Genomic DNA, 17,189 nt, shown 5'->3' on the forward strand with positions numbered 1-17,189 from the left:
TCGTATTCCAGTCCTCCTCTGTGTTGACAATGCCTCCTAACTTTAGGTCATCAGCAAATTTCATTAGCGCACTCCTACTTTCTGAGCCAAGATCAGTAATAAAAATATTAAACAAGACCAGTCCCTGAGGAACTCCATTAATAACCTCCCTCCAGTCCAACAGCTCCCCTTTCAGCACAACCTGTTGTCGTCTCCCTTTGAACCAGTTCCTTACTCACCTTACAATCCTTGTACTAATTGCCATATTCTCCAGTTTAACTAAATGCCTTTTGTTTATTGTGATTGCATTTACATAGATGTTCAAGTCAAGTGTGTAAATCTAAATGTCTTAGCCATTCCATTGCTTAAGGGAGGGCATTGTGTAACCCCATGAGGGAATCAGGCAACCCTTGCTGAGGGATGCAAATTTCCCATGTCGCACTGTATCAAACACTTTACTGGAGTCCAGATAGATTAGATCGGGGTGGGCAAACTTTTTAACCCGAGGGCCACATCTGAGTATGGAAATTGTATGGTGAGCCATGAATGCTCAAGAAATTGGGGTTTGGAAGGGGGTGAGTGCTCCGGCTGTGGGTGCAGGCTCTGGGATGGGGCCAGAAACTAGGAATTCAGGGTGCAGGAAGGGGGCTCCAGGCTGGGGAAGTGGTGTGGTGTGCAGGGGTGGGGCTGGGTATGAGGGGTTGAGGGTGCAAGAGGGTCCCCAGCTGGGCCTGAGGGGTTTGGAGGGCAGGAGGGGGATCAGGGCTGAGGCAGGGGGTTGGAGTGCAGGAAGGGGTTGGGGTCCAGGCTTCAGGCGGCATTTACCTCAAGCAGCTCCTGGAAGCAGCAGCGGCATGTTCCCCCTCCAGCTCCTATGCGGAGGCACGGCCACGTGGCTCTGCATGCTGCCCCATCCACAAGCGCTCTCCCTGCAGCTCCAATTGGCCTTGTTTCCAAGCCAATGGGAGCTGGGGGGGCAACACTTGGGACAGGGGTAGCATGCGGAGCCCCCAGGCTGCCCCTACATGTAGGAGCTGGAGGAAAGACATGCAGCTCCTTCCAGGAGCCGCACAGAGCCAGGGCAGGCGCAGAGTGGGGCAAGCCCCCAACCCCACTCTCTGGCTGGAGTCCTGGACCCAGCTTCCCGGCGGGAGCTCAAGGGCCGGATGCAGCCCCCGGGCTATAGTTTTCCCACCTCTGGATTAGATTTACTGCATTTCCCTTGTTTAGAGAATCAGTTCTCATCAAAGAAAGATGAGAATTTAGTTTAGCACTATATTCTTTTCTTCAAAATTTGTTCAAAAAAGTCTTTCATATTATTGAGGTCAGATTAACAGATCTGTAGTTGCTTGGTTCACTCCCTCTCATCCACTTTCTTAAATAGAAGTACCGCACATTTGCTATTCTCCAGTCATGCAGCACCAAACTCAATTTGACAGATTTATTAAAAATACTTGTCATTGTACCTATGCTTTCTGTATTCTGGGATGGAGATTCTCAGGTTCCCCTGACTTGAATATATTAAGCTCTGAATTTTGCTTCCACCTTAGATGTGGTAATGTCTAATTATCATACACCCATTCCCATTCGCCTTCCTGCCTTTGTCTCCATATTCTACATCATCATCCTTATTGAAAACCAGGAAGACTCGATGTAATCATGGATTTCTACATAAAAGTGCATTCTTGTTGGTTGTTATAACCTTAATATATATTCTTCACAACTCAGAGATAGACATAGGTTTCATTTTTAGAAGGTACACACAATACATTTTTAAGTGATTTATTTTGAAAACTTTTCAGATTAGTTTTACCACTATATCAGAAAATGGATGATTGTTTGGTTATTTCATTTACCAAAGGTCTTCGAAAAAGATATTTATTAAGTCATTCGGAGGCGAACTATCTCTAATTCAACAGGTTAATCATTAATATCTGGAGGATTTTGTTGCCATGCTGTATTAGGAGAACATTACCAGACAGACATTTAAATTGTTTTATTTAACTAAAACGTTATGTATTTTGGATTTTTTTCTTCAACAGCAAACATATAATATTTTAACAAAACAAGCATAAGAATTTTAGAATTTAGTTAAATATTCAAGTTTTTTTAAATCAAGTTTGTTTTTGTTAATTGTTTTTAACCAAAATAGTTAAATGAAATTAAAAAAAAAATTAAATTGACTATGTCAGCCAGGTCATCATGAGAAACTTAAAATATTGGCTTCAGCAGCTCAGTCGTCTTCACCTTCATTTTCCTGTTTGTTCATAATTTGGAAAAGAAAAACAAGCTTTCCTGCTTCTTCAGGTCCCAAACAATTTCTCAGTTTGGAATGAATTAGTCTAAAGGAAGGAAATATTCTTTCTATACTGGCAGAAGAAACTACTGCTGTTAAAAGTGAGATTATCACTTTAACAGTCTCTGAATCCAAGTGCTTAAGCGATTTCCACCAGTTAACTGGTGTGACTTTCTTTAAAACATCATCAGCAAACATATATTTCTTGAATGGTTCTTATTCCCAAACTGGGTCTCTTTTCGGACATGCTGTCATTATAAGTTTTCCCATCTAATGAGAGCATGGTATGGAAGATCTCAAATCAATGAAGGCTACACTCAGAAAGACCTCAAGACTTGCTGCTCAAACAGTTTCACTTTTGTTTCTACTGTCTGTCCCTTCCTTCTCATATTTATCTCCAGACTTCTCCTTGTCCAGATATATTCCACCTACAACAATCTTCTATTAATTTAACTTTTTTAAACTTTGCACTTTTAGAGAGAGGTAAGGTACACAAATTTGCACAGAGACAATAGGGTTGAGGTCTGTTATTTCTCACCTCTGTTTAAAATTTGTTTTGCTGTTAACAAGCATGTTATCTCTGGAGACACAAATCCACAGTTTGAGAACTGCAAAACTAAGCATCTCTGATGGTATCTTCTCTAGACTGAGCACTGAATCCCATTGGGTAGATAGAAAGATTAACCTAAATAATCTATACAGAAGCCCCTGGAACCCCATAAGATTGGGTCCTTAATACATGAACTATTGGAATTCATTTACAAAAATTTTTTTAATGTTACATGAATATATTGTCTCATACTATAGAATTAGAATTTATAATCCCTATTCCATGATGAGATATCTTTGAGCTATAATGTATCTTAATTAAAACTATCTTTAGATAAAATGCTTTTTGAGGAAAAAAACTAACAAAAAAAATCAGATTTTTTTATTTTATTTTATTTTAATCATTGATTTGTATCCACCCTGTTGAAAATTGAGGCAAAGTATTCATTTAGGTTTTGAGATATACCTAAATTATCTTTAATCTCGGCCCCATCTTCACTGCAAAGTAGCCCCACTTCCTCTTTCCTTGTTTTCTTTTCATTTATAGAGCTAAAGAACATTTTACTATTTGTTTTAATTTTCTTTTACGAGGTCTAACTTGGCTTGAAAAGAACTTACTTTCTAGTATGTTCATGGTGGAGCCAGTTTGCAAGAACAGCTCAGATTCATACCCTCACTTGTACCTTTCCTACCTATGCAACCTCCATCCTCACCTTTGAATTTTTACTTATCAAAAATCCTCATTCCCCTAAATGCAGAGTGAAGAAGTACACTTGCATTACTTCCTGAAAAAAATATCTATTTACAGGGTCATAAGACTAACAGCTCTCAGATACACAAGAGCAGGGGTTCTCAAACTTCACTGTACCATGATCCCCTTCTAACAACAAAAATTACTTTGCAACCCCAAGAGGGGGACCAAAGCCTGAGCCTGCCCAAGCCCCACTGCCCAGGTAGGGAGCCAAAGCCCAAGCCCCACAGCTCTGGGGAGGGGGGTCCAAAGCTGAAGCTCAAGGGCTTCATCCCCAAGCAGGGGACCTGCAACCTGAGTCCTGAAGCCCTTGAGCTTTGGCTTCGCCCCCAGGCCCCAGCAAGTCTAAGCCAGCCCTGGGGACCCCTTTCAAAGGGGGTCGTGACCCACTTTGAGGTCCCGACCCACAGTTTGAGAACTGCTGCACTAGAAGGTAAATTAATTTGATGGGGTTTTAAGGTTGCTCTAATTTTTCCCAGTTTGTTTATACTTCCCCTCTCAACAAGCAGATTTTTTAAAAGCATATCTGATAAAGGGAAGGTGTTCCACTAGGTATTTCTCCAATTTTAGTTCAGTATCAGAGGGGTAGGCGTGTTTGCTGCTTTTACAGATCCAGACTAAGAATCTTGTGGCACCTTATAGACTAACGGACATTTTGGAGCATGAGCTTTCGTGGGTGAATACCCACTTCGTCGGATGCATGTAGTGGAAATTTCCAGGGGCAGGCAAGTTATCTCCACCCTGCTTCTTGCTTGCATATATATACCTGCCCTGGAAATTTCCACTACATGCATCCGACGAAGTGGGTATTCACCCAGGAAAGCTCATGCTCCAAAACTTCTGTTAGTCTATAAGGTGCCACAGGACTCTTAGTAATTTTAGTTCAGTTTCTCTTTTCTCCCACAGACATCTGCTGAGTTCTGTCTACATTCACACCCCTGCAACTCCAATGAAGTTTAAGAGTACATGTGTAACTAAAGGTGGAATTTAGTTCTTCCACTTACAAAGGCAGAATTTGGCCAAGTCAACTTTAAGCAGATGGTTTCAAGGGCACAAGTTTTGAGGAGCCAAGATTATGCTTTTGGAAAGGACATATTTAGAGAATAAATGGAACAAGTCACAATCTGAACTTCCTATGCTGAATCCCAAAGATTATTCAACTTCTACTATACAATAAATACATTAGATAGACTTGTTCCCATGCTCTGTTCACATTAACTATGTTATTTCATTTTCAGGAAGAGAAGAGAACAGCCAATTCATCCCCTGAACAGTGCAAGGAAGCAAGAACTACAAAAGTCATCACACACTTGTAAGGTTTCTTCAGTGGATATTTTCACCTTTGGTATGAATTAGTCTGCCAAATCACTGAATCAGCCCCCAGTTTAGCACAAGATGATAGAATTTGCCTTTTCCATTCCAACTTTCCTTTTGACCATATCACTTTGAATCTGCACATTTTAATGTGACAAGTTACAGTCTACCCTTATCTTCCATCAGAGAAGTTATACCCACCCATTATCTACAACACTTAAATACACTCCTTCTGCAGTGTATCATTAATGCAATTCTAAGGAAATGTAATCACCACTACATTCAGAGCCACAGCCTGACAGTGGACTGTGTGTACAGAGACTGGTCAAAGAACAAAGCACAGTCCAAGATGCTCTGATGCCCAATTATATACCCTGTTATTTGTAGCAGCAGAGGTATTTCATAGCAGATGCTCAGTGGAAGCAGCTTTTCCTATAAGGGATATAAGTCAATGACTGTGCCCTCACATACTGTCTGTTTAGAAACACTATTATCCTACAATCCTGCTTCCAATTATGGAACCCTTCACAAACAACCTCAAAGACAACCAAAATCCTATCAGAGCATATAAGTACTATCATGGTGCCCACATGCATTTCACTTTGTAAAATATTTCACAGATTAATCTGAGACACAAAATTACCAAAATATTGATTTCTAATTCCATTTTAGAACACTTAATATGCCACTTCAGGTTCAGCGGTTAAAACTGAGTTCAGTTTTACACTTCAACCACTTTTATGTATGAGGCATGCAACATATTCTCAAAATTACAGCACTACTGAGTACATAATGGATTTTCTGAGAATTCAAGTCAATCTATATAGCATTAGACATTTGATGTGCTTTACCAACATAAGACATTTATTTCCTACTCAAGAGTTTAAAATCTTGAGACAAGGCAGGACAATAGTTCAGAGGAGGAATGATATTGTGATTACTGATAAGGAAGGAGGAATTGCTTGAAGAAATGTATTTTAAGAGATTTATAGGAGAAAGAAGGTGCTTGCAAGATTGGAACAGGGAGATTATTCCAGGCACAGGGGTTAGAATGAGAAAGACTCAGAAAGTAGATGAAGACTGCAGTGAAACAAGAGAATTGGGAGAGCAAAAGCAACAGTACATGATGATAAACATCAGTGATAAAATCTCTACTCTAATTTCCACAGCTTACTCCTACTAACTCAGCCCAATGTGCGACTGCTGCCCAGAACTAGTTAAATAAAATGTTTATCCTGAAGGAAGGTTTCCACGGCAGCCCACAGCAATTTTGAGAAGAAAAAAGCAGCCCGAAAAGATTAAAGAGAAACTTGGTAGGTATATCTATTAGGGTAATACCATCAACACTAGAGCTCTACCTTCACCATGGCATGAAGCAGGTCTTGTTGGGGAATATTCTTCATAATATGCAGGTGTTTTAAAAGTTCCACTTAAGTTAGCAACACTAACACTGTCAAGAAGGACTGCTGAAGTGTCAGAATCATTGGCGATACTGGCAGCTGACTGACGTGGCTGGTAGCCAACTACATACACTGGAATGAAAAATAACACGAGAAATTCCAGTCAAAATGCCCAAGAGAATCCATGAATTAAGTTATTTTGGGATGTTATTGCCTCACTAGATAAAGACACTGGAAGCGGGTTAGGATCAGCTCACTGCCAAAATTTCAGGAATTTTCTTATTGTCAACCTAAAGCTCATATAAAATGTAAGTTAGAAGTCTCCCTCTTAACATTTTGACAGCTGTACAAAGAACTGGAGAACGTTCAGCCATGTGATTTTGCTGCCTCAAAATAGCATATGGCACTGATGTGCTGGTGCCTTTATGCTGCAGTGAATGAGAATTGTTCACCCAAAACCAGACCTTGTCCTAGGGTAATATAGAAGTTATATATATATATATATACACACACACACACACACACACACACATATACATATACATATACACACACACACACACACTCACACTCTCCCAGGATGCCAAGGATGTATTCTGAACAAGTCAGAATTGTATTCATTCTCTTACTTTTTGGAGGAGTTCATGGCATAAGTTGATGAGAAAAGAAAGGTTTACATGATACTGCACAAGTGAAAGTATTAAGACAAGCCGCATTTGAAGTTCAACACAGATTGGGATTATTGTTTACATTTAACCTCCCAGAAAAATCTTATTTTACTTGCTAAGACTTGCTGCATCCTATGCACAGAAGTTATATTACAGAAACTGGAAAGCATTTTTCAAAGGATATTAGGGTTGCAAGAAACCTCTGATGTTACCTGATCCACCCTCAGAGAGGACCAACTTTCAGGCTTTATAAAGAAACTAAATAGCAGTGTTTCTATCCTCTCCAATTTCTTGTGTTATGCAAGAAGCCTGAAAGTTGGTCCTCTGGGAGAATGGATCAGGTAATATCAGAGTAGGGGTAGGCAACCTATGGCACACATGCTGAAGGTGGCACGTGAGCTGATTTTCAGTGGCATTCAGGTCCAGGGGCCTCTGCATTTTAATTTAATTTTAAATGAAGCTTCTTAAACGTTTTAAAAACCTTATTTACTTTACATACAACAATAGTTTAGTTATATATTACAGACATACATAGAGACCTTCCAAAAATGTTAAAATGTATTACTGGCACGCGAAACCTTAAATCAGAGTGAATAAATGAAGACTCGGCACACGACTTCTGAACAGTTGCCAACCCCTGTATCAGACGTTTCTTGCAACCCTAATATCCTTTGAAAAATGCATTAGCATGGCTGTGTCTCTGTAGTGCTTCTGGTTAAGACTCTCTAAAGTGACAGCAGAGAGCTCTCCCATCAGTTTAATAACTCCGAAAATAATGTACATTTTACTGTTTAACAACTCAATGCATTGAGCATAGTAAAATGTTACCGCTTAGTAACTACCTCTGCAAGAGGCAGTAGCAGGAGAAGTTCTCATGCAGACACAGCACGGTCTACATGGGGAGTTAAGGTTGGTATAACTTGATGGCTCAGGGGTGTGGATTTTTTCACACCACTGAGTGACGTAGTTATACCAAAGTAAGTGTGTAATGTAGACCTGGCCTAAGACAATGTCTCTGTCAAAAGGCACTTATAATCACAATTCTACATACATAGCATTTAAACAAAAAGGGGCAGATCACCAATGACCAGGACAGATAAATTTATCACATATTGGTGCAAATATTTTTCTTTTTATAATCGATATATGCTGCACTATTAGGATGATTCATACTGTGTTCTAAGAAGGGATCCGAAAGAAGGATAGATGTCTGGCACAGACAGAAATTCTCCACAGAAGGCACAGCGTGACAAGAGGCACAGGGATGAAAGTGGGAGATGGACAGAGGAAGCAATAAGACGTGTTAAAAGCACAAAATGTCAAAGAGGAACAGACAGAGCACTAAATCAATTAGGCTCATCTTAATACCTGTGTATATTACCATAACATACTGTGAATCAAATTGAGGCTTTACTATGAAATAGTTACATTGCAAGCCTTGCTTCATCACTGAAGGTTAGTTCTCTCAAAATACCCTTTTAACAGTTACACTTTCATGGAGTTACAGGAAACTAGACCAATTTAGTACTATTAAGGATCTTCTATAAGCCCAGTAAAATATACTTAACACCCAAAATCAACTATAAAAACAAGTATGCAACAGTCGTGTGTTTAATAATCAGGCACTTCTCCCATCTTATGTTTTCAGGTTAGTCTAAGGAGGTTTGGTCACTTTCAAAAGCATTTACACCCCATTGCCTTTTCCCTCAGTCCTCCTTCCCAACACCTACAAAACATCCTGCAAATCAGAAACAAAGACAGACAGACAGACCGACCGACCGACCAGTAGCAGATCTTAACTAGGGATGTTGGATTAATCATAGCACTCATGTGATTAATTTTTTTGAGTTAATCCGCAATTAAAAAAAGTTAATAATGATTAATCACAGTTTAATCACACTGTTAAGCAACAAAATACCAACCGAAACTTTATTACATATTTTTGGATGTTTTCTACATTTTCAAATATATTTATTTCAGTAACAAAGAATATAAAGTGTACAGTGCTCACTTTATATTATTATTCTGATTACAAATATTTGTACTACAAAAATGATAAAAGAAAGTATTTTTAAATTCACCTCATACAAGTACTGTAGTGCAATCGCTATCGTGAAAGTGCAATTTACAAATGTTGGATTTTTTTTGTTAAATAACTACATTCAAAAACAAAACATTGTAAAACTTTACAGCCTGCAAGTCCACTGAGTCCTACTTCTTGTTCAGCCAATCGCCAAGACAAACAAGTTTGTCTACATTTACAGGAGATAATGCTGCCTGCTTCTTATTTACCGTGTCACCTGAGAGTGAGAACAGGTGTTTGCATGGCACTTTTGTAGCAGTCACTGCGAGGTATTTATGTGCCAGATATGCTGAACATTCGTATGCCCCTTCTTGTTTCAGCCACCATTCCAGAGAACATGCTTCCATGCTGATGACGCTTATTAAAAAAATAATGCGTTAATTAAATTTGTCATTGAACTCCTTGGGGGAGAATTGTATGTCTCCTGGTCTGTTTCACTTGCATTCTGCCATATATTTTATGTTATAGCAATGTCCTATGATGACCGAGCAAATGTTATTTGTTTAAAGAACACTTTCAGTGCAGATCTGACAAATGCAAAGAAAGTACTAATGTGAGATTTCTAAAGATAGCTACAGCACTAGACCCAAGGTTTAAGAATCTGAAGTGCCTTCCAAAATCTGAGAGGGACAAGGTGTGGAGCATGCTTGCAGAAGTCTTAAAAGAGCAATACTCCAATGCGGAAACTACAGAACCTGAACCACCAAAAAAGAAAATCAACCTTCTGATGGTGCCATCTGACTCAGAGGATGAAAACGAACGTCAGTCCACATTGCTTTGGATCGTTATTGAGCAGAACCCCAGTATCATCAGCATGGATGCATATCCTCTAGAATGGTGGTTGAAGCATGAAGGGACATCTGAATCTTTAGCACATCTGGCACATAAATATCTTGCGACGCTGGCTACAACAGTGCCATGCAAATGCCTGTTCTGACTTTTAGGTGACACTGTAAACAAGAAGTAGGCAGCATTATCTTCTGAAAATGTAAACAAACTTGTTTGTCTGAGCGATTGGCTGAACAAGAAGTAGGACTAAGTGGACTTGTAGGCTCTAAAGTTTTACATTGTTTTATTTTTGAATGCAGTTATTTTTTGTATATAATTCTACATTTGTAAGCCCAACTTTCATAATAAAGAGATTTCACTACAGTACTTGTATTAGGTGAATTGAAAAATATTTCTTTTGTTTTTTATAGTGCAAATATTTGTAATAAAAAATAAATATGAAGTGCTCACTTTATACTTTGTATTCTGTGTTGTAATTGAAATCAATATATCTGAAAATGTAAAAACATCCAGAAATTTAAATAAATGCTATTCTATTATTATTAACAGTGTGATTAATCATGATTATTTTTTAAAATCTTGACAGCCCTAACATTAACCAATTTTATGCTATAAAAAAGTACCCATTCTTCTAACTTACTTCTGTCACCTTCTCAAAGTACTAAAAAACATTTTAATTGATACTTAAATTCCTATAGTACAAGACTTTTAATGTAATCATGCTGGAGGTTCAGTTTTACCTATCATTAGGTTGTTTGAATTTGATCGAGCTTTTCACAGCTATGAATATTCAATTTCCCAAACATTGCATGTCTCTGGGCATCTCCTAGAACTTACATTTTCATGTTTCATATGTTTAAGTAGCCGTAGTTCTCTGTAGGTCCTTTTGGCGTGGATGATGGACTGAAATGGTCTGGACAGCTTCTTCACAGCCACTCGCAGCCCAGTTTTTCTGTCAAAGGCAGAGCTACAATTAAAAAAAAATAAAGTTACCAAATGTAAAAAATACTTTCAGAGTAACTAGGGATTGAGACTGAAATAACCCATTTTCCCCAGTGAAATGTCCCTGTGCCACATTTTAAAAAGCCACCTTTCCACACCTATGTTCGGTTTCCAAGGAAAAGTGGCAAAGAGCAAGATGAATCCTTTGCTTCAGGATCAGTGGGAGGGAGAACAAGAAAGGGGTTTTGCAGAAAAGGTGTGTATACCATACTTTAAGAAAGCAGTCTGATGCATACCCTCAAAACATTTGTATAGAACATTTTAATTTACTTGAGAATTAAGATGTGGCAAACACAAATGCTGGAGAGCTTGGCCTTGCAAAAACTTGTAATTTACAAGGAAGTGTCCTGCAAGCTTCCCTGAACATTTCACAGCTCAATGAGAAATCCCTTACGAAACTTCATTTCAGTTTATTCAACTAGTTCAGTTCAATTACTAGTTCATTCAAAGGGTATGTCTACACTATGGGATTATTCCAATTTTACAGAAACAGCTGATTTTTGGAAACAGCTTGTATAAAGTCGAGTGCATGCGGCCACACTAAGCACATTAATTCGGTGGTGTGCGTCCATGTATCGAGGCTAGCGTCGATTTCTGGAGCGTTGCACTGTGGTTAGCTATCCCATAGTTCCCGCAGTTTCCCCCACCCACTGGAATTCTGGGTTGAGATCCCAATGCATTATGGGGCAAAAACAGTGTCGCGAGTGATTCTGGGTAAATGTCGTCAGTCAATCCTCCCTCCGTGAAAGCAATGGAAGACAATCATTTCGCATCCTTTTCCCTGGATTGCCTGGGCAGATGCCATAGCACGGCAACCATGGAGCCCGTTCAGACTTTTTTCACTGTCACCATATTTCTACTGGATGTTGCTAACAGACACAGTACTGCAGTGCTACACAGCAGCATCCCCTTGCCTTTTGCAAGTTAGCAAAGACAGTTACCAGCCATACTTTACCGTCTGCTGCTATCATGGGTGTTCCTGGCCGGCCTCGGTGAGGTCGGCCAGGGGCGCATGGACAAAAATTGGAATGACTCCCCAGGTCATTCTCTTCTTTAAGTTTTGTCTAAAGGGAGAGTCAGTCCTGCGTAGACTATCAGGCAAGCCTGCTAAAGAACTAGGAGGCAAACGGCCGCTCCAGGTCAGAGCCCCAGACATCCCACAGAAATGATGAGCTGCATGCCATTCTAGGGGATGCCCCTGCAACAATCCCACCCGTTGCTTCCCTCCTCCTCCACCCCTCCTGAGCTACCGTGGCAGTTATTCCCCCATTTGTGTGATGAAGAAATAAAGAATGCATGAATTTGAAACAACACTGACTTTATTGCCTCTGCAAGCAGAGATCAAAGGGGGGCAGGGAGGACAGCATCCAGCTGCTAGGATATTCCAGGCAAGACTGAATTTCCATTAGACAAAGCATAAAGAAGAGAATGATCTGGGAGCCATTCCCATTTTTGCCCAGGCACCCAGGTCAGCCTCGCCGAGGCTAGCCAGGAGCACTCACAGGATGACGATGATGGATATCAGTCATACTGTACCATCTGCCATCCATAAGGCAAGGGAAGTGGATGCTGCTCTGTAGTGCTGCAGCACCACGTTTGCCAGCAGCATCCAGTAGACATACGGTGACATTGAAAAAAGGTGAGAAAGGATTTTTTTCCCTTTGCTTTCACAGGGGATGGGGGGGGGGGTCGACGACATATACCCTGAACCACCCGCGACAATGTTTTTGACCCTTCAGGCTTTGGGAGCTCAGCCAAGAATTCAAATGGTTTTCTGAGAGTGCGGGAACTGTGAGATAGCTACAGTCATCAGTCGCCCCTCCCTCCATGGGTGTCCATTTCATTCTTTGGCTTTCTGGTACGCTTGTCTCAGCTCCTTAAGTTTCAGCACTGTGTTGAGTCCCTGTTGTGGCCTCTGTCCATCATAGCCTTGGAGATTTTTTTCAAATGTTTTGGCATTTCATCTATTGGAACGGGGCTAATAGAGGAGGTATCTGAGCCTCTAGCTATTATCTTTGGAAAATCATGGGAGACAGGAGAGATTCCAGAAGACTGGAAAAGGGCAAATATAGTGCCCATCTATAAAAAGGGAAATAAAAACAACCCAGGAAACTACAGACCAGTTAGTTTAACTTCTGTGCCAGGGAAGATAATGGAGCAAGTAATTAAAGAAATCATCTGCAAACACTTGGAAGGTGGTAAGGTGATAGGGAATAGCCAGCATGGATTTGTAAAGAACAAATTGTGTTAAACCAATCTGATAGCTTTCTTTGATAAGATAACAAGTCTTGTGGATAAGGGAGAAGCGGTGGATGTGGTATACCTAGACTTTAGTGAGGCATTTGATATGGTCTTGCATGATATTCTTATCGATAAACTAGGCAAATACAGTTTAGATGGGGCTATTATAAGGTGGGTGCATAACTGGCTGGATAACCATACTCAGAGTGTAGTTATTAATGGTTCCCAATATTGCTGGAAAGGTACAACAAGTGGAATTCCGCAGGGGTCTGTTTTGGGACCGGCTCTGTTCAACATCTTCATCAACGACTTAGATGTAGGCATAGAAAGTATGCTTATTAAGTTTGCAGATGATACCAAACTTGGAGGGATTGCAACTGCTTTGGAGGACAAGGTCATAATTCAAAATGATCCGGACAAATTGGAGAAATGGTCTGAGGTAAACCGGATGAAGTTTAATAAAGACAAATGCAAAGTGCTCCAATTAGGAAGGGACAATCAGTTTCACACATACAGAATGGGAAGAGACTGTCTAGGAGGGAGTACAGCAGAAAGGGATCTAGGGGTTATAGTGAACCACAAGCTAAATATGAGTCAACAGTGTGATGCTGTTGCAAAAAAAGCAAACGTGATTCTGGGATGCATTAACAGGTGTGTTGTGAGCAAGACACAAGAAGTCATTCTTCCGCTCTACTCTGCGCTGGTTAGGCCTCAACTGGAATATTCTGTGCAGTTCTGGACACCGCATTTCAAGAAAGATGTGGAGAAACTGGAGAGGGTCCACAGAAGAGCAACAAGAATGATTAAAGGTCTTGACAACATGACCTACGAAGGAAGGCTGAAAGAGTTGGGTTTCTTTAGTTTGGAAAAGAGAAGACTGAGAGGACATGATAGCAGTTTTCAGGTATCTAAAAGGGTGTCATCAGGAGGAGGGAGAAAACTTGTTCACCTTAGCCTCTAAGGATAGAGCAAGAAGCAACGGGCTTAAACCGCAGCAAGGGAGATTTAGGTTGGACATTAGGAAAAAGTTCCTAACTGTCAGGGTAGTTAAACGCTGGAATAAATTGCCTAGGGAGGTTGTGGAATCTCCATCTCTGGAGATATTTAAGAGTAGGTTAGATAAATGTCTATCAGGGATTGTCCAGACAGTATTTGGTCCTTTCATGAGGGCAGGGGACTGGACTCGATGACCTCTCGAGGTCCCTTCCAGTCTTAGGGTCTATGAATCTATAAAAATTCATGTCCCCATACAGAGATCAGATTCAGTATCTCCCGTATGGTCCATGTTGAAGCTCTTTTTTGATTCTGGGATTGCATAGTCACCTGTGCTGATCAGCGCTCCATGCTGGGCAAACAGGAAATGAAATTAAAAGTTCGCGGGGCTTTTCCTGTCTACCTGGACAGTGCATCCAAGTTCAGATTGCTGTCCAGAGCGGTCACAATGGTGCACTGTGGGATAGCTCTCAGAAGCCAATACCATCGAATTGCGGCCACACTAATCCTAATCTGAAACGGCTATACTGATTTCAGCGCTACTCCCCTCATCGGGGAGAAGTACAGATATCGATATGACGAGCCCTTTATATTGAAATAAAGGGCTTCGTTGTGTGGACGAGCGCAGGGTTAATTTGGTTTAATGCTGCTAAATTCAAAATAAACTCGTAGTGTAGATCAGGCCAAAGTTAAGAAACAGATTGGGAACTGAAAAAGCAGGAAAGCTTGTTTTCTCCTCTTACAATCTATGAATAAAATACTAATGTAAGGATGAGATATACTAGTTCAAAAATCTTGAAGAATATGGTGGGTTACCAGACAAAATCAATTCAACTCACTAACTACCTTTAATAAGCTACTACCTTTAATAAAATCAATTTTAAATGGAAAACATGTTTTGATACATTTTTCTTATGTATCAGCACATTTAAGGTAATTTTATTTAACTAATCAAAACATAACAGTTTCGGGCATTTAAAATGAATTCCAGTTTCCGTCCAAATAGAGCTTGATATGAGTCAACAATAAAAAGTTAATCTACAAATTTAAAAATGCATTATTCACCATTTTCTAACATATTAAAACAAATACAACATAAGAGCCTGGCTAAGTGTCTGTTAAGTTATATAATTGCTTAAAAATGTGTACAGATTTAATATATCCTCCTGGTTAGCAAAAATTAATACCACATGTATGTAAATATATTTAGTTGTAAATCAACAGGTTTTAACAATTACCAACTAATGAGAATCAACTTCTCTTTAGGGAAAAAATGTACAAATGCAAAACAAGATTAAAACTGATTATTTACAAATCAAGGTTTCCTGCCTGATAATTTAAGTCGCTCAATCAATTTAAAATCAATCAATCCTGAAAGTTATCCAAAAAAGATTTTGACATAGATGAAAAGCATTATTCTATTACACCTAAGATAAATCCCCACACAATATTCTAGAGCCCTAGCTAAGAATTTAAGATTCCAAGCACCAACAAAAGATAGATATTTAGCTGTGAACAAGTGAATTCCACTTCCGCTTTCTTCCCACTTTGGATGTTATCTAAATCAAGCTTCTACAGGTTTGTCAAAAAGGAGAGAGAGGAAGAGGCAGAGGATGTGAAATTGATGAAGTTACACTTAATAGTAAGATAATAGGGAAAGGGTGGAGAGAATGGAAGAGAAGCCAGGAAAATTGGGACATCATTTGTCGATTTCATAGAACTTTTATTCAAATCACCCTGCCTCTCGATTCTACCTAAGATCTATACAGACCATTTCCCTTGATAATCATGAAAAGGAAGGGAAAGCTCATGTTTACAAGTTCACAGTGGAAAGCAAGGCCAGTAACGGAAAGTCCATCATCACATCCCACAGAAGAGAAGTCACGGCAGGAAAATATATGCATATTAAATCCACAGCTTTATACAAGTCAGAAATAGAAACTAAATATAAGCCGGCTCCAAATCATAGTTTATTTATCTTCTATAAAAATGAAGTCACAATCAGCGGCGTATTATCGCCTGGGGCAACAAGGCCTAGGCTAGGGTGGCAAATTTGCAGGGGCACTTGCGACCCCTCCCCAACTCCACCCCTTCCCCAAATCCCCGGCCCGCTTCCTCCTCCAGGCGCACCGTGCTTCCCTCCTTCCATCTCCCTCCCAGGCTTGCTGCACGAAAGCGCTGGAAGGGAGGGAGAAGCAAGTAGCGGCACTCAGAGGAGGCAGAGCAGAGGTGAGCTGGGGCCTGCAGGTACGGGGAGTAACCCAAGGCGGCCGGGAACCGCTCCCCGCCCCAGCTCACCTCCGCCCCACCGCTGCCATCTCCCGAGCGCCACAATTCCCCTTCTCCCCTCTCCCTCCCAGGCTTACCATGAGGGAGCAGAAGTGAGCTGGGGGGGGGCCCCACTGGCAATTTTTTGAGGGCCTAGGGGCGCCAAATTTGTTAATCCGCCACAGGTCACAATACTTATTAGTGTAACTTGCTAAGTTTCACTTAAGAAAAATACCCCTATTAAAATCCGTGTGCACTCTCCACTCAAAGTGCTGAAATGAAGCTTATGAAAAACTGGGCAACTATGTAGCCGAACACTTAATTTTTTCTCAACTTACAACAATCGTCTTCCATATGTTCTCTATTTTGTACTATTGAGATATGAAAGGAGTACTTTCAATCTTTCTGTGCAAAATAGCAGTAGCCCCTTCCATGCAGTAGAGTACATTCCATTGAAACAGCTCACAGGAAAAGATATGGAAATAAAGCTGGGAAAGTCTCTCAGAGATCACAGAAACCTCAGACTGCTGTAGTTAAATTACTAAAATTGCTTTGGATTAATCAAAATGTGTTTGAAATCTACTATACTCTTCATCATTTAGGTGTATTACTTCCTACGCTTCACTAAATTGGACAATCAAAATAAAGTAGTAATGGTTTTATTTTGTTTTGATTGCTGTTTCATCTCAAGTTCTCATGCACAATTACAACGCATCAATGCTGAAGTAGCAAACCCTGCAGGGGAATATTTCAAGTACTATTTTCATTTTCGTTTAAGTTTCATGCAAGCTCTTTTTTTCTTTTTTTTAATAGAACACACAAAACCTGAATTCAGGGTATACATATAACAGTATCA

At 40.1% G+C, this 17,189-nt stretch overlaps 1 protein-coding gene across 2 annotated transcripts in view; it reads right to left on the reverse strand.

The window, feature by feature from the left end:
* The window catches only part of MAPK14 (mitogen-activated protein kinase 14), a 62,517-nt gene that overhangs the window by 37,664 nt on the left and 7,664 nt on the right, over positions 1-17,189 (reverse strand). For both annotated transcript variants that reach the window (XM_030561259.1, XM_030561258.1), the window contains exon 2: positions 10,667-10,796. In XM_030561259.1, the coding sequence (XP_030417119.1) occupies positions 10,667-10,796 (130 nt within the window). The remainder of the gene's footprint in view (positions 1-10,666; positions 10,797-17,189) is intronic.

This window comes from Gopherus evgoodei, chromosome 4, assembly GCF_007399415.2.
Source record: "Gopherus evgoodei ecotype Sinaloan lineage chromosome 4, rGopEvg1_v1.p, whole genome shotgun sequence".
Classification (NCBI taxonomy): Eukaryota; Metazoa; Chordata; order Testudines; family Testudinidae; genus Gopherus; species Gopherus evgoodei.